Consider the following 25,092-nt stretch of genomic DNA (forward strand, 5'->3'; position numbering starts at 1 on the left):
AGAGTTTCATGATGATTTGTTGAAGTATGGCTGGCTGTGAAGCCATGTCTAATCTTTTGGACCGAGGTTTCAACTTATCATCACAAGAGCTTGTTGATTTCTATCAATTTTGCTATTGTGAGCAATGATCTGCTAAAGCTTGGCTGGCCATTGGCCATGTCTAGTGTTTTGGACAGGAGCTTTCACTGAAAGCTTGGCTGGCTGTGAAGCCATGTCTAATTCCTGGACCGGAGTCTTAGACTAGCATTGCAATGATTCCTGGAATTCTCATTAAGAATTTTGAACCCTTGTTTTTCTTTTCCACTCAATTTTCGAAAAAGCACAAAAAAAATTTATAAAATCTTAAAATAAAAAATATTTTTATGTTTCTTGTTTGAGTCTAGTGTCTAATTTTAAGTTTGGTGTCAATTGCATGTCTTTATTCTTCTAATTTTTGAAAATTACATGCATTATGTTTTTCATTGATCTTCAAGTTGTTCTTGATGATTTCCTTGCTCTGATCTTTAAATTCTCTTGTCTTGAGTGTTTTGTTGTTTCTCATATGCATTCTCAATTTGTTAGTGTCAATAGTATACAAACTTCTAAGTTTGGTGTCTTGCATGCATTGTTTATTTGATCTTAGTTTCATTTTGATTATTCCTCATCATTAAAAATTCAAAATTTTTTTTTAATTTGTGTCTTTTCAAGTCAATAATACAGAGAATTAAATAGGGGTGGGCAAAAAAATCCAAAATTTGGATTTTAAACCAAATCCAAACCAAACCTTTAAAAAAAAAACCAGTTTTAAACAAAAAAAATCCAAACCAAACCAAATTTATTTTATAATTTGGTTTTAAGTCCAATCCATTTAAACGGTTTTAATCCGGATCCGGATCCAGATCCAGATTAAAATCCAAATCTCACAAAACCCTAATTCTTAACTTTTGATTCTCAAAAAATCCAGATCCAGAGCACCGTCGCGAATTCCTTTCTCCTTCGCCCGCAGCCGGCACCGCCGCACCGGAGCAGGCAACTGGCACTGCAGTTTCGTAGCTGCCACCACCACCTCAAGCGCGTCGCGCCACTGCTCTGTTCCGCCATCCGCGGTTTCGCTGTCCGCCTTTTCTCGCCGTGACCCAGCTCTGTTCTTCGTTCACTGGGTACCCTCAAGGCGCCGTCCACCTTTTCTCGCCGTGACCCAGATCTGTTCTTCTCCGTTCTCTGGGTACCCTCAAGGCGCCATCCACCTTTTCTCGCCGTGACCCAGCTCTGTTCTTCTCCGTTCTCTGGGTACCCTCAAGGTTAGATAGGTTTACCATTAAGTAATGTCTATTTTTGTTTATCTTTAAATAAACCCCAAAGAGTATGTCTATTTTTGTTGTATAGTGACAAATTGACAATGAATTCAGTTACTCAATTTTGTGTTTATCATATAGCATTGTTCACTTGTTCCTGCAATTAGGAGCTTACATAAGCAAAGTTACTCACTGAAACTTGATTATTTGTCTGTTTGAATAAATTTCAAAAGTAGGAGCTGAACACCTTACTTTTTATTAAAACATTTGCACTTGAAGAAAAAGTTACATTGCATATCACAAAGTTGTTTGATTTTGCATTACAATGGTGAAGTAAAATAACTGCCAACTTATACACACATGCATCAAACAATTCTTTATTCATATTCACACAGAACAATTGTTGGACTGCAACTTCTGTGATTTTTAAAGCAGAATATTCTCCTATAAAACTATCTGAAGCTGCATAATTTGAATTTTACATCCATCAATTGTCAGAAAATCATATCTTGATGACAACTTTGACACAATTTGGCTCTGAGGAGATCAAATGCTTTGCTTATATCTGTCAATGGGACCTCATGGGTGAATAGCTCCTGAAGAGGGAACTCCTGTGAAAATGTAAATAAATAGTCCGAATACATTAAATAATTGTGAGACTTTTTCATCAATGAATTAAGCATATTCCAGAAACGATAATGTAATGTATCTATTGACTTAAGTGTCTTTAAAGTTTAAAGTACCTCCTTTTGGCATTTGTCAGCTACAATTGAGAGCTCTGACATGGTTTTTAGACCTCCAAAAACAGAACCCTTCAGAGTTCTGCCAGCCAGAATTGCTGGATGATTGAAAGGCACAGAAGTGAAACTAACCATCTTTGTAAAGTAGCAGGGTGTCCATATTGGTATATATATAGCTAACAACCATAAATAGTTAAATTATGCATGTTCTTGAATTTTAGAAGAGAACTGCACTCATTACTATTATGTTCTTGCAATTGAGAAATTTGACATAATAAATAGAGGTTCCTGCATTCTGGGTAATTTACAATTTCACCTCCTGCATAGACTTTGAAATTTGGGCACATTAATATTATTGTGAGTTTTTTATGAGAAATCCCTTGTAGCCTTTTGAGTTTTGACATTATTCATTTGTAGTTTTTGAACAATTGAATGCTATATTGTAACTTTGATCTTTGAGCACTGTATTTAAAACTTGCATCCATTTGTAGCATGATACTGTTTGGCTTATTCTACAACCTGAAAATTCTATGTTCAATCATACTGAGAAATCTCTTCATTTTTTTTTTCGTTGAAGCTGAGGTTGCTGCGTAGGCATGAGTCCATGCAATCACACTTGAAGAAAGTAGTTTCCGGTTCTATCAAGATTCCCAACTTGCTTGAGCATTCATATTCAAGTTCACATATTTGAAGAAGTGTTTTGCTGTTAGTTTTGCATTGAAGTACCACCTTCTCATATTCTGCCCCTCAAGCAAAGTGGCTCTGGTGTGTGTTTTCCATTGACCTTATGACACAACATACTACGTTGGAACTTTAGCTAATTTCATATTCGTTTAACTATTTACTCATGAAATAAAGAAGACATTATATTTTGTAATCATTTGTAGTGAATGTTATCTTTGGTAGTATACTAAATTTACGTACTAGGAAGGAAGGGAAATGGCAAATAGCTTTGAGGGGCCACTTTGTTCTCTCTTTTAATTTATAAAAAATAATAAATAGATATGATCTGATAGCTCCAAAGAATTTGTCTTTTCTTTTAATTTGAGACTGATGAGAATGGTCATGGGGCCAGGACTTATGGAGGTTTGGAGTTGGAAAGCAAGGAGGATGATATTGTAAATTAATTTAAACATAATTTCATAATTACATGTGTTAATTTTATAATAAACCATTCCGATCTTTGATTACAAGAATTAATGGCAAAGATGGAAATTGCATGTAACACACAAACATGGTAGGAGCATGTAAGAATTCACCTCTAATCATATATGTATATAATATATATGCATACTCACATGGAAGACTTATGTTTACCAAGGTCTGCTTAAAAATACTAAAAAATTGTCACAACCACCCACCAAATGCCTCTGTTCTTAAACCAAAGAACATGCATAGTTTAACTATTTATGGTTGTTTTGAGGTACAGGACAGTAATTTTCATAATCTTTAGGCCGTGTTTTCTTTGCGAGATATATGAACATGCATTAGTTTATGAATCATGCTGAAGTTTTATTGGCTGCTGTTTCTTTGAATTAGTTTGTGTTAATTTTAGCATGTTTGGCACCAAATTTTGAGTTATGTACACCTTGCTTTATATGCAGAGCAAGATGACTGAAAACAGTAATATTGAAGCAACAGGGATGTCCGCTAGCATTCAACCATCTTCTCCGCCGTCAGGTGTTCGTAAGAATCGGTCAGCTGTCTGGGATCATTTTGATGTAGAGAATGCTACCGAGAAGAAGGCTAAATGCAAATATTGTGATAGCTTAATACAATATGGGAATGGAACCAGCTCAATGGGTGGTCATTTGAGAAGATGCAAGCAAAATCCTAATAATGATTCGAACAAAAGAAGAAAAACAACAACCACACCGACTATAGATGAGCGTGGTGTTTTAAATTCACCCAGTGCTTCCAAATTTGACCAAGAGGAGGCTCGAAGGGCACTTGTGGAAATGTTTATTGGGGAAGAGCTACCATTTCGCTTCGTTGAAAGCCCAAAATTCCGAAAATTTGTGTATGCCCTACAAGCAAGATTCAAAGTTCCTTCACGGACTACATTAGCACGTGACATTGGAGCTCTTTATGCTGAAGAGAAGATGAAGTTGCAAGATTTTCTTTCGGCAAATTGTGGTAGAGTATGTCTAACCACTGACACTTGGACTTCAATTCAAAATTTTACTTATATGAGTTTGACAGCACACTTTGTTGATTTGGATTGGAAATTACATAAAAAAATACTTAATTTTTGTCAAGTGACAAGTCATTCAGGAGAGGTTATAGGAGCAACAATTGAATCTTGTTTAAATAATTGGAATTTGAATCGGGTCTTTAGTGTGACAGTTGATAATGCCTCCTCTAACGATGTTGCAATTAAATATCTGAAGCAGCGATTGAATTCTTGGAATAGCATTATTTTGAATGGTGAATTTATTCATATGAGGTGTTGTGCACATATTATAAACTTAATTGTAAAAGAGGGGTTGAAAGAGATTGATGAATCAGTCTTGAGGATTCGTAGTGCAGTAAAGTATGTTAGATCTTCTCCATCTAGAGCTAGTAGGTTTCAAAAGTGTGTTGAACTAGAAAAAATCCAATATAAAGGCTTGCCTTGCATGGATGTTGAGACTAGGTGGAACTCTACCTATCAAATGTTAGAGGTAGCTTTGAAGCATCGCAAAGCATTTGAGTTGCTTGCTTTGAAAGATAATACCTATATAGGAGAGATGAATGGAGGAAAAGGGAGAGGTGTTCCTTCTGATTCAGACTGGGAGTATGCTGAGTCCATTGTACCATTTTTGCGAGTGTTCAGTGATGCCACTATACGTGTTTCTGGTACCTTATATGTTACCAGTGATATGTATATGAAGGAAGTATTTGCAATTGGACGATTTATTCGTCATTCTTGTGATTCTGTTGATTTTAGTACTATGTCAATGGCAGAAAGGATGAGGGTTAAGTATGAGAAGTATTGGGGCAATCCTGATTCGGTGAATATGTTGTTATTGATTGCTATCGTACTTAATCCAATGCAAAAGATTGAGTATGTCAATTACTTCTTGGATTACTTTTTTGGAGAAGAAAAAGGAGGCGAATTGAAGTCAAAGTTGTCCAAGTGCATAAAGTTACTTTATCAGCAATACCAAAGTTCTGAGGAAGCAAGTGAAGCTGATACGCAAGATGTTCAAGCCAACAACATTAATACCGATCTTCATGGCATGGGCTTTTTTCTGCAAGCAACCGGTCGCAGAACAAATACAAGATCTGAACTTGATAGATATTTACAAGAAGAATGCGAGCCATACTCCCATAAGTTCGATATACTAAACTGGTGGAAGGTCAACTCAACCCGATTTCCAATTCTTGGAAATATGGCTCGTGAGGTATTGGCTATACCTGTTTCTACGGTAGCTTCGGAGTCTGCATTTAGTACTGGAGGAAGAGTCCTCGATCCATACCACAGTTCCTTAACACCTAGAATGGTAGAAGCCTTAGTCTGCACAGGAGATTGGCTTAAGGAAGATCTTTTCTCTGCTTTAGATGATGATGGTGAAGTTCTTCAACAAGTTGATCAAGGTATAAAATTTGTTTCATATTTCTTCTCATTTTATTTTATTTTTGTTTTTGTTATCTTTCTATTTTAGAATTTAGGTATTAGTTACCAATTAAAAGTTGTTGAATATAGACTTGATAATTAATTTGATTCCCTTGGCAGATATATTTTCCTCTAATGATGGTGCTTGTTCTATGGCGGCATCAATTGATAATCTTGATGATGACTAGGTATGCTTAATATTCTCATTTGGTTTAATACTTTCATTCAAAGATTTGTTTTAAAATGACAAATGTATATTTTGTTATTTGCAGATATATTTTCCTCAAAGGTTGTGGTTGTTTGATGATTTTGTTGGCAACTTGGCATCTTTTGATACTTTGTGGTTGTTGTTTTAGAGAGATTTTTTGGTGGTATTCTTTTGATGTCTTGAGAATGATTAAATGTTATATAGATTAGCTATTGTCATTAGATTTATAAAGAACTAAATTCTAGTTGTAATGAATCTATACACTTTAAAATGACTTTAGTATTAATTTTTACTTTTAAAAAAATTATGGTTTGAAAATTAAATTTCTAAAAACTTGTTTTAAAAGTGGATTTTATAAAAAAAAACCGGATTTTAGATTTGGATAAAAAAAAACGAATTTTAGATTTGGATTTTAAAAAAACCGGATTTAAAACTGGATTTTAGATTTGGATTTTTAAAAAAAAAAACTGGATTTTAGATTTGGATTAAAAAAAACCGGTTTTATATGTAAAACTGGATTTAAAACCGGTTTATAAGTAAAAACCGGATTTAAAACCGGTTTATAAATAAAAACCGGATTTAAATTTTAAAACCGGTTTAAAACCGGTTTTTGTTTTTTCAAACTGGTTTAAAACCGGTTTCTCTTTTTAATCCAGTTCTGGTTTGGTTTTATGAACCATAAATCTGGTTTTAAAATGGATCCGGTTTGGATTTAAAAAAATCCAAACCATGCCCACCCCTAGAATTAAAGATTCAGAACATGCAGCAGAGGAATTACACAGAAAAATCTGGGCGTTCAAAACGCCCAGTGTAGAAGGAAAACTGGCGTTTAAATGCCAGCCAAGGTACCTGGCTGGGTGTTTAATGCCCAAAAGGGTAGCATTTTGGGTGTTAAATGCCAGAATGGATACCATTCTGGGCGTTTAACGCCAGGATGATACAAGAGGGAAGATTTTGTTTTTAATTCAAATTTTTTTCAAGTTTTCATAATTTTTCAAAATCAAATATTTTTCAAACCATATCTTTTCAATCATATATTTTCAAAATCAATTTCTTTCCATTCTCAAAAATACTTGCCTACAATTAATGATTTGATTCAACATTTCAAGTATGTTGCCTTTTCTGTTAAGAAAGGTTTAATGTTTGAATCATATCCTTTAAATTTCTTGTTAGCCAAGTCATTAATTTTAAAAATCAAATCTTTTTAAATTGTTTCTCAATCATATCTTTTCAATCATATCTTTTTAAAACCATAACTCTTCAATCATATCCTCTTAATCACATCTTTTTCCAAATAATTTTCAATCTTTTTGATTTCTAATTTCAAAAATTTTTTCAAAAATCACTTTATTTCTTTCCCAACTTTGATTTTCAAAAATCATTCTTCAATTTTTCAAAATTTCTTCAAAATCTTTTAATTTATTTTCAAAAATTCTTCCCCTCTTCTCACATCCTTCTATTTAAGGACTAACACTCCTCCACTATCAACAATTCGAACTCTATCTCTCTTGATAAGTTCGAATTCTTCTTCTTCTACCTCCTCCTTCTATTCTTCTTTTCCTCTGACATCTCAAGGGATCTCTATACTATGACATAGAGGATTCCATATTTTCTTGTTCTCTTCTCTTTCATATGAGCAGGAGCAAAGACAAAAGCATTCTTGTTGAGGCTGACCCTGAACCTGAAAGGACCTTGAAGTGAAAGTTAAGAGAAGCTAAAGCACTACTCTCTGTAGAGGACCTAACAGAAATCTTCAAACAAGAAGAAGACATGGCAGTCGAAAACAACAACAATGCCAACAATGCAAGGAAGGTGATGGGTGACTTTACTGCACCTACTACCGACTTCTATGGGAGAAGCATCTCTATCCCTGCCATTGGAGAAAACAACTTTGAGCTTAAGCCTCAATTAGTTTCTCTAATGAAACAGAATTGCAAGTTCCATGGACTTCCATTGGAAGATCCTCATCAGTTTTTAGCTGAATTCTTGCAAATATGTGACACTGTCAAGACCAATGGGGTTGACCCTGAGGTCTACAGGCTTATGCTATTCCCTTTTGCTGTAAGAAACAGAGCTAGGATATGGTTGGACTCACAACCCAAAGAAAGCCTGAACTTTTGGGAAAAGCTAGTCAATGCCTTCTTAGCAAAGTTCTTTCCACCTCAAAAATTGAGTAAGCTTAGAGTGGAAGTCCAAACCTTCAGACAGAAGGAAGGTGAATCCCTCTATGAAGCTTGGGAAAGATACAAACAATTGATCAGAAAGTGTCCTTCTGACATGCTTTCTGAATGGAGCATCATAGGTATCTTCTATGATGGTCTGTTTGAACTGTCCAAGATGTCATTGGACAGCTCTGCTGGAGGATCTCTTCATCTGAAGAAGACGCCTGCAGAAGCTCAAGAACTCATTGAAATGGTTGCAAATAACCAATTCATGTACACTTCTGAAAGGAATCCTGTGAACAATGGGATGAATCAGAAGAAAGGAGTTCTTGAGATTGATACTCTGAATGTCATATTGGCTCAGAACAAAATATTGACTCAGCAAGTCAATATGATTTTTCAAAGTCTGTCTGAAATGCAAGCTGCACCAGGCAGTACTAAGGACGCTTCATCTGAAGAAGAAGCTTATGATCCTGAGAACTCATCAATGGAATAGGTGAATTACATGGGAGAACCCTATGGAAACACCTATAATCCTTCATGGAGAAATCATCCAAATCTCTCATGGAAGGATCAACTGAGACCTCAACAAGGTTTCAACAACAATAATGGTGGAAGAAACAGGTTTAGCAATGGCAAGCCTTTTCCATCATCTTCTCAGCAACAGACAGAGAATTCTAAGTAAAGCCACTCTAACTTAGCAACCATGGTTGCTGATCTAATCAAAACCACTCAAAGTTTCATGACTGAAACAAGGTCCTCCTTTAGAAACTTGGAGGCACAAGTGGGTCAGCTGAGTAAGAGAAAGTCATTGAACTCCTTCCTAATACTCTTCCAAGCAATACAGAAGAGAATCCAAAAGGAGAGTGTAAGGCCATCAACATGGCCGAATTTGGAGAGGAGGAAGAGGCAGTGATCGCCACTGAGGAAGACCTCAATGGACGTCCACTGGCCTCTAATGAGTTCCCTAATGAGGAACCATGGGAATCTGAGGCTCACACTGAGACCATAGAGATCCCATTGGATTTATTTCTGCCATTCATGAGCTCTGATGAGTATTCTTCCTCTGAAGAGGATGAAGATGTCACTGAAGAGCAAGTTGCTAAGTACCTTGGAGCAATCATGAAGCTAAATGACAAGTTATTTGGTAATGAGACTTGGAAGGATGAACCCCCTTTGCTCACCAAAGAACTGGATGACTTGACTAGGCAGAAATTACCTCAAAAGAGACAGGACCCTGGGAAGTTCTCAATACCTTGTACATTAGGCACCATGACCTTCGAGAAGGCTCTATGTGACCTAGGGTCAAGCATAAACCTCTTGCTTCTCTCTGTAATGGAGAAGTTAGGGATCTTTGAGGTACAAGCTGCAAGAATCTCACTAGAGATGGTAGACAATTCAAGAAAACAAGCTTATGGACTTGTAGAGGATGTTCTGGTAAAGATTGAAGACCATTACATCCCTACTGATTTCATAGTCCTAGAGACTGGGAAGTGCATGGATGAATCCATCATCCTTGGCAGACCCTTCCTAGCCACAGCAAAGGCTGTGATTGATGTTGACAGAGGAGAATTGATCATTCAAGTGAATGAAGAATCCTTTATGTTTAAGGCTCAAGGATATCCCCCTGTAACCATGGAGAGGAAGCATGAAGAACTTCTCTCAAAACAGAGTCAAACAGAGCCCCCATAGTCAAACTTTAAATTTGGTGTTGGGAGGCCACAACCAAATTCTAAGTTTGGTGTTGAACCCCTACATTCAAACTCTAAGTTTGGTGTTGGGAGGTTCCAACATTACTCTGAACATTTGTGAGGCTCCATGTGGGCCCACTGTCAAGCTACTGACATTAAAGAAGCGCTTGTTGGGAGGCAACCCAATGTTATATTTATCTATTTTCCATTGTTATTTTATGTTTTCTATAGGTTGATGATCATGTGAAGTCACAAAAACAATTGAAAAAACAAAAAACAGAATGAAAAACAGAAAGAAAAACAGCACACCCTGAAGGAAAAGCTTGCTGGCGTTTAAACGCCAGTAAGGGCAGCAAATGGGCGTTTAACGCCAGAAAGGGGCACCAAACTGGCGTTTAATGCCAGAAATGGGCAAGAAACTGGCGTTTAACACCAGAAAAGGGCAGCAGCCCGGCGTTTAATGCCAGGATTGGCAGAAAGGGCGTTTTGCACGCCACTTGGTGCAGGGATGAGCTATCCTTGACACCTCAAGATCTGTGGACCCCACAGGATCCCCACCTACCCCACCACTCTCTCTCTTCTTCACCCATTCACCAATCACCTCAATACCTCTTCCCAAAAAAAAAAAAAACCATCACCTATCAAATCCCACCATTCTCTTCACCACTCACATCCATCCTTCATAAAACCCTACAAACCCCACCATCCAAGTTCAAACCACTTTCCCTCCCAAACCCACCCATAATGGCCGAACCTTACCCCTCTCTCCACCCCTATATAAACCCTTCTTCACTCCTTCATTTTCACACAACCTAAACACTACTTCTCACCCTCAGCCGAACCACAAAAGCCCCCTCCATCTCCTCTATTTCTTCTTCTTCTACTCTTTTCTTTCCTCTTTTGCTCGAGGACGAGCAAACCTTCTAAGTTTGGTGTGGTAAAAGCGTTGCTTTTTGTTTCCCCATAACCATTTATGACACCTAAGGCCAGAAAAATCTCTAGAAAGAGGAAAGGGAAGGCAAAAGCTTCCACCTCCGAGTCATGAAGAAGGTGATCCCCGAGGTCCATTTCAAACTCAAAAAGAGTGAATATCCAGAGATCCGACATGAGATCCAAAGAAGAGGTTGGGAAGTTCTTACCAACCCCATTCAACAAGTCAGAATCTTAATGGTTCAAGAGTTCTATGCCAATGCATGGATCACCAAGAACCATGATCAAAGTGTGAACCCGGACCCAAAGAATTGGCTTACAATGGTTTGGGGGAAATGCTTAGATTTTAGTCTGGAAAATGTAAGGTTGGCATTCAACTTGCCCATGATGCAAGGAGATGAACACCCCTACACTAGAAGGGTCAACTTTGATCAAAGGTTAGAATAAGTTCTCATAGACATTTATGAAGAGGGCGCTCAATGGAAGAGAGATTCAAGAGGGAAGTCGGTTCAACTGAGAAGGCATGACCTCAAGCCCGTGGCTAGGGGATGGTTGGAGTTTATCCAACGCTCAATCATTCCCACTAGCAACCGGTCCGAAGCTACTATAGACCGGGCTATCATGATTCATAGCATCATGATTGGAGAGGAAGTAGAAGTTCATGAGGTTATATCCCAAGAACTTTATAAGGTGGCGGACAAGTCCTCTACCTTGGCAAGGTTAGCCTTCCCTTATCTCATTCGTCACCTCTGTAATTCAATTGGAATTAACATAGAGGGAGACATCCTCATTGACGAGGACAAGCCCATCACTAAGAAGAGGATGGAGCAAACAAGAGATCCCACTCATGGACATGAGGAAATTTCTCATTATGAAATCCCTGAGATGCCTCAAGGGATGCACTTTCCTCCCTAGGAGAATTGAGTTTCAACATGGGACAACTAAGGGTGGAGCACCAAGAACACTCCATCCTCCTCCATGAAATTAGAGAAGATCAAAAAATCATGAGAGAGGAGTAACAAAGGAAAGGAAGAGACATTGAGGAGCTCAAGCACTCCATAAGATCTTCAAGAGGAAGAACAAGCCGCCATCACTAAGGTGGACCCGTTCTTTAATCTCCTTGTTCTTTATTTTTCTGTTTTTTGAAAATTATGCTTTATGTTTTATTTCTGTTTGTGTCTTATGATCATTGGTGTCTTAGTGTCTATGCCTTAAAGTTATGAATGTCCTATGAATCCATCACCTTTCTTAAATGAAAAATGTTCTTAATTGAAAAAGAGAAGAATTACATGAATTTCGAATTTTATAACAGATTAATTATTTTGATGTGGTGGCAATACTTTTGATTTCTAAATGTATGCTTGAACAGTGCATATGTCTTTTGAATTTGTTGTTCATGAATGTTAAAATTGTTGGCTCTTGAAAGAATGATGAAAAAGGAGACATGTTACTGAGGATCTGAAAAATCATAAAAATGATTCTTGAAGCAAGAAAAAACAGTGAATTCAAAAAAAAAACAAAGAGAGCAAGCAGAAAAAGCCAATAGCCCTTTAAACCAAAAGGCAAGAATAATAAAAAGGATCCAAGGCTTTGAGCATCAGTGGCTAGGAGGGCCTACAGGAATAACATCCTGGCCTAAGCGGCTAAACCAAGCTGTCCCTAACCATGTGCTTGTGGCGTGAAGGTGTCAAGTGAAAACTTGAGACTGAGCGGTTAAAGTCGTGATCCAAAGCAAAAAGAGTGTGCTTAAGAACCCTGGACACCTCTAATTGGGGACTCTAGCAAAGCTGAGTCACAATCTGAAAAGGTTCACCCAGTTATGTGTCTGTGGCATGGATGTATCTGGTGGTAATACTGGAAAACAAAGTGCTTTGTGCCACGGCCAAGACTCATAAAGTAGCTGTGTTCAAGAATCATCATACTTAACTAGGAGAATCAATAACACTATCCAGATTCTGAGTTCCTATAGAAGCCAATTATTTTGAACTTCAAAGAATAAAGTGAGATGCCAAAACTGTTCAGAGGCAAAAAGCTAAAAGCCCCGCTCATCTAATTTATACTGATCCTCATAGATGTTTTTGGAATTCATTGTATATTCTCTTCTTTTTATCCTATTTGATTTTCAGTTGCTTGGGGACAAGCAACAATTTAAGTTTGGTGTTGTGATGAGCGGATAATTTATACGCTTTTTGGCATTGCTTTTAGTATGTTTTAGTTAGTTTTTATTATATTTTTATTAGTTTTTATTTAAAATTCACTTTTCTAGACTTTACTATGAGTTTGTGTGTTTTTCTATGATTTCAGGTATTTTCTGGCTGAAATTGAGGGACCTGAGCAAAAATCTGATTCAGAGGCTGAAAAGGGCTGCAGATGCTGTTGGATTCTGACCTCCCTGCACTCGAAGTGGATTTTCTGGAGCTACAGAAACCCAATTGGCGGGCTCTCAATTGTGTTGGAAGTTAGACATCCAGGGCTTTCCAGAAATATATAATAATTCATACTTTTCTCGAGATTTGATGGCCAAAACAGGCCTTCCAATTCAGCTTCAGAATTCCCGGCATTAAACGCTGGAACTGGCACAAAAGTGGGAGTTAAACGCCCAAACTGGCACAAAAGCTGGCGTTTAACTCCAAGAAAAATCTCTACACATGGAAGCTTCAATGCTCAGCCCAAGCACACACCAAGTGGGCCCAGAAGTGGATTTTTACATCATTTACTCATTTCTGTAAACCCTAGGCTACTAGTTCTCTATAAATAGGACCTTTTGCTATTGTATTCGGGGGGAATCTTTCAATCTTCGGATCACCTTTTGATCATGTTTTTATGATTGAACCCTCTTTGGGAGGCTGGCCATTCAGCCATGCCTAGACCTTGTTCTTATGTATTTTCAACGGTAGAGTTTCTACACACCATAGATTAAGGTGTAGAGCTCTGCTGTACCTCGAGTATTAATGCAATTACTATTGTTCTTCTATTCAATTCAACTTATTCTTGTTCTAAGATATCACTTGTTCCTCAACTTGATGAATGTGATGATCCGTGACACTCATCATCATTCTCACCTATGAACGTGTGCCTGACAACCACCTCCGTTCTACCTTAGATTGAGTGGATATCTCTTGGATTCCTTAATTAGAATCTTCGTGGTATAAGCTAGAATTCATTGGCGGCCATTCTTGAGAATCCGGAAGGTCTAAACCTTGTCTTTGGTATTCTGAGTAGGATTCAGGGATTGAATGACTGTGACGAGCTTCAAACTCGTGATTGTGGGGCGTTAGTGACAGACGCAAAAGAATCACTGGATTCTATTCCGACATGATCGAGAACCGACAGATGAATAGCCGTGCTGTGACAAAGCGCATTGAACATTTTCACTGAGAGGACGGGACTGTAGCCATTGACAACGGTGATGCCCAACATACAGCTTGCCATGGAAAGGAGTAAGAAGGATTGGATGAAGACATTAGGAAAGCAGAGAGACAGAAGGGACAAAGCATCTCCATACGCTTATCTGAAATTCTCACCAATGAATTACATAAGTATCTCTATCTTTATTTTATGTTTTATTCATCTTTTAATCATTAATCCTCCATAACCATTTGAATCCGCCTGATTGAGATTTATAAGATGACCATAGCTTGCTTCATACCAACAATCTTCGTGGGATCGACCCTTACTCGCGTAAGGTTTATTACTTGGACGACCCAGTGCACTTGCTGGTTAGTTGTGCGAAGTTGTGATAAAGAGTTGAGATTGCAATTGAGCGTACCATGTTGATGGCGCCATTGATGATCACAATTTCGTGCACCACTCATTTAACTGGTGCAATCATTTTTCTCCACCTAACTTGGCATCAAGGTTTAGGAATCTGGTTGCCCAGTAGGCCTTATGTTCTAGTTCCGCTGGCAAGTGACATGCCTTTCCATACACAAGCTGGTATGAAAAAGTCCATATAGGGGTCTTAAATGCTGTTCTGTATGCCCACAGAGCATCATCCAAGCTTCTTGCCCAATCCCTTCTACGGTTAATCACAGTCCATTCCAGGATTCTTTTATGTTCTCTATTAGAGTCTTCAGCTTGCCCATTTATCTGTGGATGATATGGAGTGGCCACCCTGTGGCTAACTCCGTATCGAACCAAAGCTGAGTAAAGCTGTTTATTGCAGAAATGAGTGCCCCCATTACTGATTAATACTCTAGGGGTACCAAATCTGCTGAAGATGTGTTTTTGGAGGAATTTTAGCACTGTCTTAGTGTCATTAGTGGGTGTTGCAATAGCTTCCACCCATTTGGATACATAATCCATTGCCACCAGAAAATAAGTGTTTGAGTATGATGGTGGGAAATGCCCTACGAAGTCAATACCCCATACATCAAACAACTCAATCTCCAAGATCCCTTGTTAAGGCATGGCATAACTGTGAGGAAAATTGCCAGATCTTTGGCAACTGTCACAATTAAGTACAAACACTCGGGAATCATTATAGAGAGTAGGCCAGTAGAAGCCGCATTGGAGGACTCTTGTGGCTGTTCGCTCACTTCCAAAATGTCCTCCATACTGTGATCCATGGCAGTGCCAGAGGATCTTCTGTGCTTCTTCTTTAGGCACACATCTATGAATTACTCCGTCTGCACATCTCTTGAAGAGATATGGTTCATCCCAAAGATAGTACTTTGCATCCGTGATCAGCTTCTCCCAGAAATGCATATTTCAGGAATGGTGGTAGTGGTTTGAGCTCGGGTTTGGGAGGTTTCTCCTCTTCCTGAGGGATTTTCAGAGGTTGTATTATTCTCTCTGATTCCTCCAGATCAGGCTGAACATCTTTAAAGATATCCTCTAGTTCTGATTCGAGACTCTCAGCCATATTGACTTCTTTTACCAGAGAGTCAATAATATCAACGCTCATGCAGTCATTTTGGGTGTCTAGATGCTGCATGGCTTTGACAACATTCAACTTGAACTCATCCTCATTAACTCTCAAGGTTACTTCCCCTTTTTGAACATCAATAAGGGTTCGACCAGTTGCTAGGAAAGGTCTTCCCAGAATGAGAGTTGCACTCTTATGCTCCTCCATTTCCAGTACCACAAAGTCAGTGGGAAAGGCAAATGGCCCAACCTTGACAATCATGTCTTCAATCAACCCTGATGGGTATTTAATGGAGCCATCAGCAAGTTGGAGACATATCCGGGTTGGTTTAACTTCATCAGTCAACCCAAGCTTTTTGATAGTGGCTGCAGGTATTAGGTTAATACTTGCCCCAAGATCACATAGAGCTTGCTTGGTACAAGTACCTTCTAATGTGCATGATATCATAAAGCTTCCCGGATCTTTAAGCTTCTCAGGTAAGCTTTTCAGAATGACTGTACTGCATTCTTCAGTGAGGTAAACTTTTTCAGTTTCCCTCCAATCCTTCTTATGACTTAAGATCTCTTTCATGAACTTAGCATAAGAGGGTATTTGCTCAAGTGCCTCTGTAAATTGAATCTTTATTTCAAGAATCCTGAGATAGTCTGCAAAGCGGGCAAGTTGCATATCTTGTTCCGCTTGGCGGAGTTTTTGAGGATAAGGAATTTTGGCTTTGTATTCCTCAACCTTAGTTGCTGCAGGTTTATTGCCTACAGATGTGGGTTGGGAAGCCTTTTTAGAAGGGTTATTATCAGCACTAGTATGTGTCTGATCCCCCACTGGCATTTGAATGCCAGGGGTGGAAGCTGGAGTGGCGTTAGACGCCAGCTCCTTACCTGCTTCTGGCGTCTGAATGCCAGAACTGTGCTCCCTTTGGGCGTTCAACGCCAACTCCTTGCTTGTTTCTGGTGTTGAACGCCAGGACTGAGCATGGTTTGGAACGCCAGCATTCCACCCATTTTTCGGCGTTTGAGCGCCAGAATTATTCCTCTCTGGGCTCTTACTGTCCTCAGATGGATTTTGGGTAGTTTGCTCATTCCTTGGCTTCCTGCTACCTTGAAGTGAGGTATTTAATATTTTCCCACTTCTTAATTGAACTGCTTGGCATTCTTCTGTTATTTGTTTTGATAACTGTTGTTCTACTTGCTTCAATTGCACTTCCATATTCATATTAGCCATTCTTGTTTCTTGTAATATCTCTTTGAATTTGGCTAACTATTTTGTTAGAAAATCCAATTGCTGATTGAATTCTGTAACTTGTTCTGTAGGACTCATTTCAGCAGTTACTGTTTTAGCCTCTTCTTTCATGGAAGGTTTACTGCTTAGGTACAGATGCTGATTTCTGGCAACTGTATCAATGAGCTCTTGAGCTTTTTCTAATGTCTTTCTCATATGTATAGATCCACCAGCTGAGTGGGCTAGAGAAATCTGAGCTCTTTCTGTAAGCCCATAGTAGAAGATGTCTAACTGCACCCACTCTAAAAACATTTCAGAGGGACATTTTCTTAGCATCTCTCTGTATCTCTCCCAGGCATCATAGAGAGATTCATTATCTCCTTGTTTGAAGCCTTGGATGCTCAGCCTTAGCTGTGTCATCCGTTTCGGAGGAAAAGAGTAATCAGGAATTTTTCTGACAGCTGTTTCCATGTCTTTATGCTGTCTTTAGGTTGATTATTTAACCACCTCTTAGCTTGGCCTTTTACAGCAAATGGGAATAGTAATAGCCTGTAGACATCCTGATCTACTTCCTTATCATGTACTGTGTCAGCAATTTGTAAAAACTATGCCAGAAACTCTGTAGGTTCTTCTTATGGAAGACCGGAATACTGGCAACTTTGCTGCACCATGATAATGAGATGAGGATTCAACTCAAAACTACTAACTCCAATGGAGGGTATACATATACTACTCCCATATGAAGCAGTAGTGGGGTTAGCATATGACCCCAGAGTCCTTCTAGACTGTTCATTTTCACTTATGTACATGTTGAAGTAAAGCGGGTAATGTGGATTTAAATTTTTATTTTATAAATAAATAAAAAATGATTTTCAAAATAAAATAAAATAAAATAAAAACCAAAATAAAAATAAAATAAAATAAGAAAATTAAAATTAAAAAATTAATAAGAATTTGAAAATATTTTAGGAAGATTTTCAAAAAGTGAGGAGAGAGAAAATGGTTAGGATATTTTCGAAAAAGATATAATAATATATATATATATATTTAAAAGGATAAGATTTGAAAAATTTTGAAATTGAAATCTGAATTTTTATATAAAAAAATTTTGAAAATATAGCTTGAAAATAGTTAGAAAAGATAATTTTTTTTTTGAATTTTAAATTTTATGATGAAAGAGAAAAACACACAAAAGGCATAAGACTTAAAATTTTTAGATCTAATGCTTCTTGTTTTCGAAAATTTTGGAGGGAAAACATCAAGGAACACCAAACTTAAAAATTTTAAGATCAAAACACAAGAAAGACTCAAGAACACTTGAAGATTCACAAGAACAACAAGAACAAAAGAAAGAACACCAAACTTAATTTTTAGAAAACTTCAATAAAATTTTTGAAAATTATAAAAAGATTAACAAGAAAACACCAAACTTAAAGTTTAGCACAAGATTCAATCAAAGAAAAATTATTTTTGAAAAAGATTTTAAAAAGGAGATACCCAATTACCAAGAGCATAGACCAACACTTTAGCCAATTGGGCAGTAAAGGTAACACTTGTTTTGAAGAGGTATATTCCTTTTGGAAGACTAATGCTTTGGAATAGCACAAGAAAAACAAGAAAAGACATAGAGCAAGAAAAACTAAAGATCAAACAAGAAAAATAAGCAAGAACAACTTGAAGATCAAAGAACACAACTTCACAAATTTAAAAGAAAAATATAAAATATGCAATTAACACCAAACTTAGAACAAGACGCTAAACTCACGAAAAAAAATAAAAAATTGATAAAGAAAAATAATATTTTTTAAAATTTTTTGAAAAGGATATAAAGGACTCAGAATTTAATGACTCTATAGCAACAAAAATAAATTATTCCTAATCTAAGCAACAAAATAAACTTTTAGTTGTTCAAACTCAAACAATCCCCGGCAACGGTGCCAAAAACTTGGTGCACAAAATTGCAATCACACTTTTGCAATCCGCACAACTAACTAGCAAGTGCACTGGGTCGTCCAAGTAATACCTTATGTGAGTAAGGGTCGAATCCCACGGAGATAGTTGGTTTGAAGCAAGCTATGTTTATTTTATTATTCTTAGTCAGGAGATCAATTATAATTATCAGTTTGAATTACTAAAAAATAAAAGAGCGTGAAATAATTACTTGTTGCGCAATAATGTAGAATATGTTGGTGTTTTGGAGATGCTTTGTCTTCTGAATTCCTGTAACATCATATTCCTCTCATGCAGAAGTGCAAAGTTCCTTCCATGGCAAGCTCTATATAGGGTGTCGCCGTTATCAATGGCTACTTCCCATCCTCTCAGTGAAAATGGTCCAAATGCTCTGTCACAGCATGGCTAATCAGCTGTTGGTTCTCGATCATGTCGGAATAGAATCCATTGATTCTTTTGCGTTTGTCATCACGCCCCACACTCGCGAGTTTGAAGCTCGTCACAGTCATCCAATCCCAGAATCCTACTCGAAATACCACAGACAAGATTTAGACTTTCCGGATTCTCATGAATGCCGCCATCAATTCTAGCTTATACCACGAAGATTCTGATTAAGGAATCTAAGAGATACTCATTCAATCTGATGTAGAATGGAGGTGGTTGTCAGACACACGTTCATGAATTGAGGAAGGTGATGAGTGTCACAGATCACCACCTTCTCCATAGTTAAGCGCGAATAAACATCTTAGATAGGAACACGCATGTTTGAATAGAAAAATAGAAATAATTGCATTAATTCATCGAGATGCTGCAGAGCTCCTCACCCCCAACAATGGAGTTTAGAGACTCATGCCATCAAAGAGTATAAAATTCAGATCTAAAAATGTCATGAGATACAAAATAAGTCTCTAAAAGTTGTTTAAATACTAAACTAGTAACCTAGGTTTACAGAAAATGAGTAAACTAAGATAATTGGTGCAGAAATCCACTTCTAGGGCCCACTTGGTGTGTGCTGGGGCTGAGACTTAAGATTCTCACGTGCCTGGGCTGTTTTTGGAGTTGAACGCCAGGTTGTAACGTGTTTCTGGCGTTGAACTCCAACTTGTAACCTGTTTCTGGCGCTGGACGCCAGACTGCAACATGGAACTGGCGTTGAACCCCAATTTATGTCGTCTATCTTCGCGCAAAGTATGGACTATTATATATTGCTGGAAATCCCTGGATGTCTAGTTTCCAACACAATTAAGGGCGTGCCAATTGGACTTCTGTAGCTCCAAAAAATCCATTCCGAGTGCAGAGAGGTCAGAATCCAACAGCATCAGCAGTTCTTTTTCAGCCTAAATCAGATTTTTGCTCAGCTCCCTCAATTTCAGCCAAAAAATACCTGAAATCACAGAAAAACACACAAAATCATAGTAATATCTAGAAATATGATTTTTGCTTAAAAACTAATAAAATTCTATTAAAAACTAATTAAAACATGCTAAAATCTACATGAAATTACCCCCAAAAAGCGTATAAAATATCCGCTCATCAATAGATCCACTAGCTAAGTGATCTAGAGACATCTGGGCTTTTCTGTAAGCACATAGTAAAAAATGTCTAACTGCATGATGAGCGGATAATTTATACGCTTTATGGCATTGTTTTTAGGTAGTTTTTAGTAGGATCTAGCTACTTTTAGGGATGTTTTCATTAGTTTTATGCTAAATTCACATTACTGGACTTTACTATGAGTTTTTGTGTTTTTCTGTGATTTCAGGTATTTTCTGGCTGAAATTGAGGGACCTGAGCAAAACTTTTATAGGAGGCTGACAAAGGACTGCTGATGCTGTTGGATTCTGACCTCCCTGCACTCGAAATGGATTTTCTGAAGCTACAGAACTCCAAATGACGTGCTCTCAATGAAGTTGGAAAGTAGACATCCAGAGATTTCCAGCAATATATAATAGTTCATGCTTTATTCGAGATTAGATGACGCAAACTGGCGTTCAACGCCAGTTCCATGCTACATTCTAGAGTCAAACGCCAAAAACACGTCACGAACCAGAGTTAAACGCCAAAAACACATTACAACTTGGCGTTTAACTCCAAAAGAAGCCTCTACACATGTAAGGCTCATGCTCAGCCCAAGCACGCACCAAAGTGGGCCCCAGAAGTGGATTTCTGCATTTAGTCTTATTTTTGTAAACGCTAGTAACTAGTCTAGTATAAATAGAACTTTTCACTATTGTATTAGACATCTTTGGTCTCAATTTTAATCTATTATTCAACTTAGGAGACTATTGATCACGTTTGGGGGCTGGCCATTTGGGCATGCCTGGACCATTATCACTTATGTATTTTCAATTGTGGAGTTTCTACACACCATAGATTAAGGTGTGGAGCTCTGCTGTACCTCGAGAATTAATGCAATTACTACTATCTTTTATTCAATTTGGCTTATTCTTATTCTAAGATATTCGTTGCACTTCAACATGACGAATGTGATGATCCGTGACACTCATCATCATTCTCACCAATGAACGCGTGACTGACAACCACTTCCGTTCTACATCAGAACGAACGAATATCTCTTGGATTCCTTAATCAGAATATTCATGGTATAAACTAGAATTATTGGCGGCCATTCTTGAGAATCCAGAAAGTTTAAACCTTGTCTGTGGTATTCCGAGTAGCATTCAGGGATTGAATGACTGTGACAAGCTTCAAACTCATGATTGTTGGGCGTGGTGACAGACGCAAAAGAATCAATGGATTCTATTCCGACATGATCGAGAACCGACAGATGATTAGCCGTGCTGTGAGAGAGCATTTGGACCATTTTCACTTAGAGGATGGGATGTAGCTATTGACAACGGTGATGCCCTACATACAGCTTGCCATGGAAAGGAGTAAGAATGATTGGATGAAAACAGTAGGAAGGCAGAGATTCAGAAGGAACACAGTATCTCCATACGTTTATCTGAAATTCCCACCAATGAATTACATAAGTATATCTATCTCTATTTTATGCTTTATTTATTATTAATTTCGAAAACCATTTATAACTATTATACTCTGCTTGACTGAGATTTACAAGATGACCATAGCTTGCTTCATACCAACAATCTCCATGGGATCGACCCTTACTCACGTAAGGTTTATTACTTGGACGACCTAGTGCACTTGCTGGTTAGTTGCGCGAAGTTGTGAAGTTATGTTTGGACCATGGTATCATGCACCAAGTTTTTGGCGCCATTGCCAAGGAGAGAACGAACAACAATTTCACATCTAAATCACAATCTCGCCTACCACTGCACCCATTCTGAAAACAATTCAGAGGGGCACTTCCTTATTATCTTTCTGCCTTAAGAACTGATGTGTCATCCTTTTTGGAGGGAAATATTGATTCAAGGATTTGTCTTATAACTATTTCCATGTTCTTATGCTTGTCGTGGGTTGGTTATTTAACCACCTCTTAGCTTGATCTTTTACAGCAAATGGAAATAGTAATAATTTGTAGACATCCTGATCTACTTCCTTATCTTGTACTGTGTCAGCAATTTATAAGAACTGTGCAAGAAACTCAGTAGGTTCTTCCTGTGGAAGACCGGAATACTGGTAATTTTGCTGCACTGTGATAATGAGCTGAGGGTTTAGCTCAAAGTTGCTGGCTCTGATGGGGGGGTATACAGATACTACTCCCGTATGAAGCAGTAGTGGGGTTAGTCTATGATCCCAGAGTCCTTCTAGACTGTTCATTTCCACTTAGGTCCATGATGGAGAAAGGGAGATGATGTGGATTGTAAATAAAAATTTTATTCCTTTTTTTTTGAAATTAAAGAAATTAAAATAAAGTAAATAAAAAAATTGATGCAAGTTTCGAAAATTAAGAAAAGAAAAAGAAATAAAAGAAATTAGAAAACCAAATTAATTAATTAATTAAAAAGATTTGAAAAATTTTGGTGTGGATTTTCGAAAAATGAAGAGAGAGAAAGTGATTAGGAAGTTTTGAAAAAGACATGTCTTAAAATTAAAGATACTTGTAAGAAAATAAATAAAAGAAAAGATTTGAAAAAGATATATTTTAAAATTTTAAAGATTGAAACTTTCTTAACAAGAAAACACCAAACTTAAAATTTTTCAATCAAAATAATGAAATAGGACAAGTAATTCAAAAATTATAAAAAAAAGAAAAAGATTTTGAAAAATTTTATAAAAGATTTTCGAAAAATATAAAAAGAAAATTGAAAAAGAATTTGTTTTGAAAAAGATTTAAAAAGATAAATTTTTAAAATTGAAATTTTGACTTGACTAATAAGAAACTACCAAATTTTAAAAATTTTGACTAAGTCAACCTAAGGAATTCGAAAATGATGAGTAAATAAAGGAAAAGATATTTTTTGAATTTAATAAGGAAAGAGAAAAACAATAAAATGACACCAAACTTAGAATTTTTAGATCAAAACAAAGAAAACAAACAAGAAAACTTTGAATGTCCAGATGAACACCAAGAACACTTTGAAGATTAAGATGAATACCAAGAACAAATTTTGAAAATTTTTAAGGAAATAAGGACACAAAAAACACCAAACTTACAAAATTTTTATACTTTGGACACTAAAAATTCGAAAATGTATAAGATAAACAACAAAAGACACTAAACAAGAAAATTTAAAGATCAAATAAAGAAAATTATCAAGAACAATTTGAAGATCAAGAAAGAACTAAGAACAAATTTTTTCAAAAATTTTTGAAAACTTTTTTTTAAAGAAAATAAAGGACTCAAATTTAGTGACTCTAAATTAAAAAAGATAATTTTTTCCTAATCTAAGCAACAAGATGAACCGTCAGTTGTCCAAACTCAAACAATCCCGGCAACGGTGCCAAAAACTTGGTGCACGGAATTGCAATCACACCTTTGTAACTATGTACAATTAACCAGCAAATGCACTGGGTCGTCCAAGTAATAGATCCTTACGCGAGTAAGGGTCGATCCCACGGAGCTTGCCGACTTGAAGCAAGCTATGGTTATCCTGTAACTCTTATTCAGTAATGGAGAACATGTTGAGGTTTCAGAGATGCTCTATCTTCTGAATCTCTGCTTTCCTATTGTCTTCTTCTCCAAACACGCATGGCTTCCTTCCATGGCAAGTTGTATGTTGGTGGATTGATGACATGTCATCATATACCTATTTTTCTGTGCTTTTTCATACAAGAAATTGATGATTAGTTCTTAAATATTGCATTCTTTTGTGCTTAATTGGAAGATTTCCTTGATCTTTTAATTTTATAAATCTTGTAGGAAAAAAGAAGAAAAAGAAGCAAAGAAGCACAAAAAAAGAGGAAAAAAAGAGCTTTGGAGCACACTTTGAAGTTGGAGCACACTTTGGAGGGCTTAGGCCACGCTTTTAAAAGCGTGGCCCATGACCAAATCAAGGAAGGAAGTAACCAACATGCACACTGCCCTGCCCTTGCCAAGGGCAGGGCAGAATCGTGATGCAAAGTGAGGTTAGAAGCAAGAATTTTCGCTAAGGTAAAATCTGGGCGCTCACAGCATGACCATGCCTCCTTCAAAGGGCTATAACTTGAGCTACAGACGTCCAATTGATGTGCTTCCAGTTGCGTTGGAAAGCTGACATTGAGAGCTTTCCAACGATATATAGCAATCCATATTTGGCATACAATTGAGGCAGGAATGAAAGGTATCTTTAAGGGCCAAAAATAAGCGAAAATAAACCAAAGTGCTTCCACCAAGGCTCGAAGCTAGAACCTCACTCCAAAACAAAGTAGCGTTCAATTTTCTGCCCTGCCCTCTTGGAGAGCAGGGCAATGTCGTGCTCTTCATGGAAAATCAAGGAAAATTGCTCCCCCAATTGCTTGCCACAAGAATCGAACACGGCACAATGAGGAAGCAAGGAACTAGGCTTCATTATGGTGCCAAGAAAGCCAAGGAAAATGGGTAACGTGTGTATCATCCAAGTTTCGAACACGGGGCTTCAAGGTGGAAACACTGCCCTGCCCTCCGCGAGGGCAGGGCAGCATTTTGTTGTGGCACGGCCAGCGCACCAATCTGGCGCACCAAAGCATCATTCGGCAGCACCAGCAGCGCACCAAGGCACCAATCTGGCGCACCAAACTTTTCTGCCCTGCCCTCCGCGAGGGCAGGGCAGCATCCTGCAGCGCACACCAACGCACCACGCCCGCACCAAGGCCACACGCATCAAATCCTGCCCTGCCCTCCACAAGGGCAGGGCAGCCTCCTGGGAGCAACATGGGCCAAAATTCAACCAAAATTTCATTTAAATTCAATTCTTCTCCAAATTGAATCAAGGCCAACCAAACCCATTTCTCCTCAAATCCAAAGCAAGCAAAGCCCACATCATCACTCAAAGGCACATGGATCAATTAAATTAGGATTTTCATTTTTGTAATTTGTTTTAATTTCATTTTCATTTTTTTATTTTGTAAAGCC

General features: G+C 37.6%; 1 protein-coding gene, 1 long non-coding RNA gene and 1 other non-coding gene across 3 annotated transcripts; 1 reads left to right on the plus strand and 2 right to left on the minus strand.

Annotated features, from left to right (window-relative positions):
• The first annotated feature begins 850 nt into the window (after positions 1-850).
• On the plus strand, positions 851-6,133 carry LOC140175322 (zinc finger BED domain-containing protein RICESLEEPER 2-like). The gene is made up of 4 exons (XM_072202992.1): positions 851-1,280; positions 3,619-5,593; positions 5,733-5,800; positions 5,885-6,133. The coding sequence occupies exons 2-3, from the start codon at positions 3,625-3,627 to the stop codon at positions 5,798-5,800; spliced, it is 2,037 nt and encodes a 678-aa protein (XP_072059093.1). The 5' UTR covers positions 851-1,280; positions 3,619-3,624; the 3' UTR covers positions 5,885-6,133.
• Positions 1,555-2,736, minus strand: LOC140175323 (uncharacterized). Its single transcript, XR_011865775.1, has 2 exons — positions 2,018-2,736; positions 1,555-1,885 (listed from the first exon to the last, which is right to left on the minus strand). It is a non-coding gene; the product is annotated as an uncharacterized lncRNA (long non-coding RNA).
• Positions 6,134-7,995: 1,862 nt separating the features above from the next.
• On the minus strand, positions 7,996-8,103 carry LOC112713202 (small nucleolar RNA R71). The gene has a single exon (XR_003158177.1). It is a non-coding gene; the product is annotated as a small nucleolar RNA R71 (small nucleolar RNA).
• Between the last annotated feature and the right edge of the window lie 16,989 nt (positions 8,104-25,092).

Source organism: Arachis hypogaea, chromosome 9 (genome assembly GCF_003086295.3).
Source record: "Arachis hypogaea cultivar Tifrunner chromosome 9, arahy.Tifrunner.gnm2.J5K5, whole genome shotgun sequence".
NCBI lineage: Eukaryota > Viridiplantae > Streptophyta > Magnoliopsida > Fabales > Fabaceae > Arachis > Arachis hypogaea.

Coding starts and splice junctions, on each gene's coding strand:
- LOC140175322 (XM_072202992.1), top strand. CDS start 3,625: ATGACTGAAAACAGTAATATTGAAGCAACAGGGATGTCCGCTAGCATT. Junction 5,594..5,732: donor TCTTCAACAAGTTGATCAAG/GTATAAAATTTG, acceptor TTCCCTTGGCAG/ATATATTTTCCTCTAATGAT.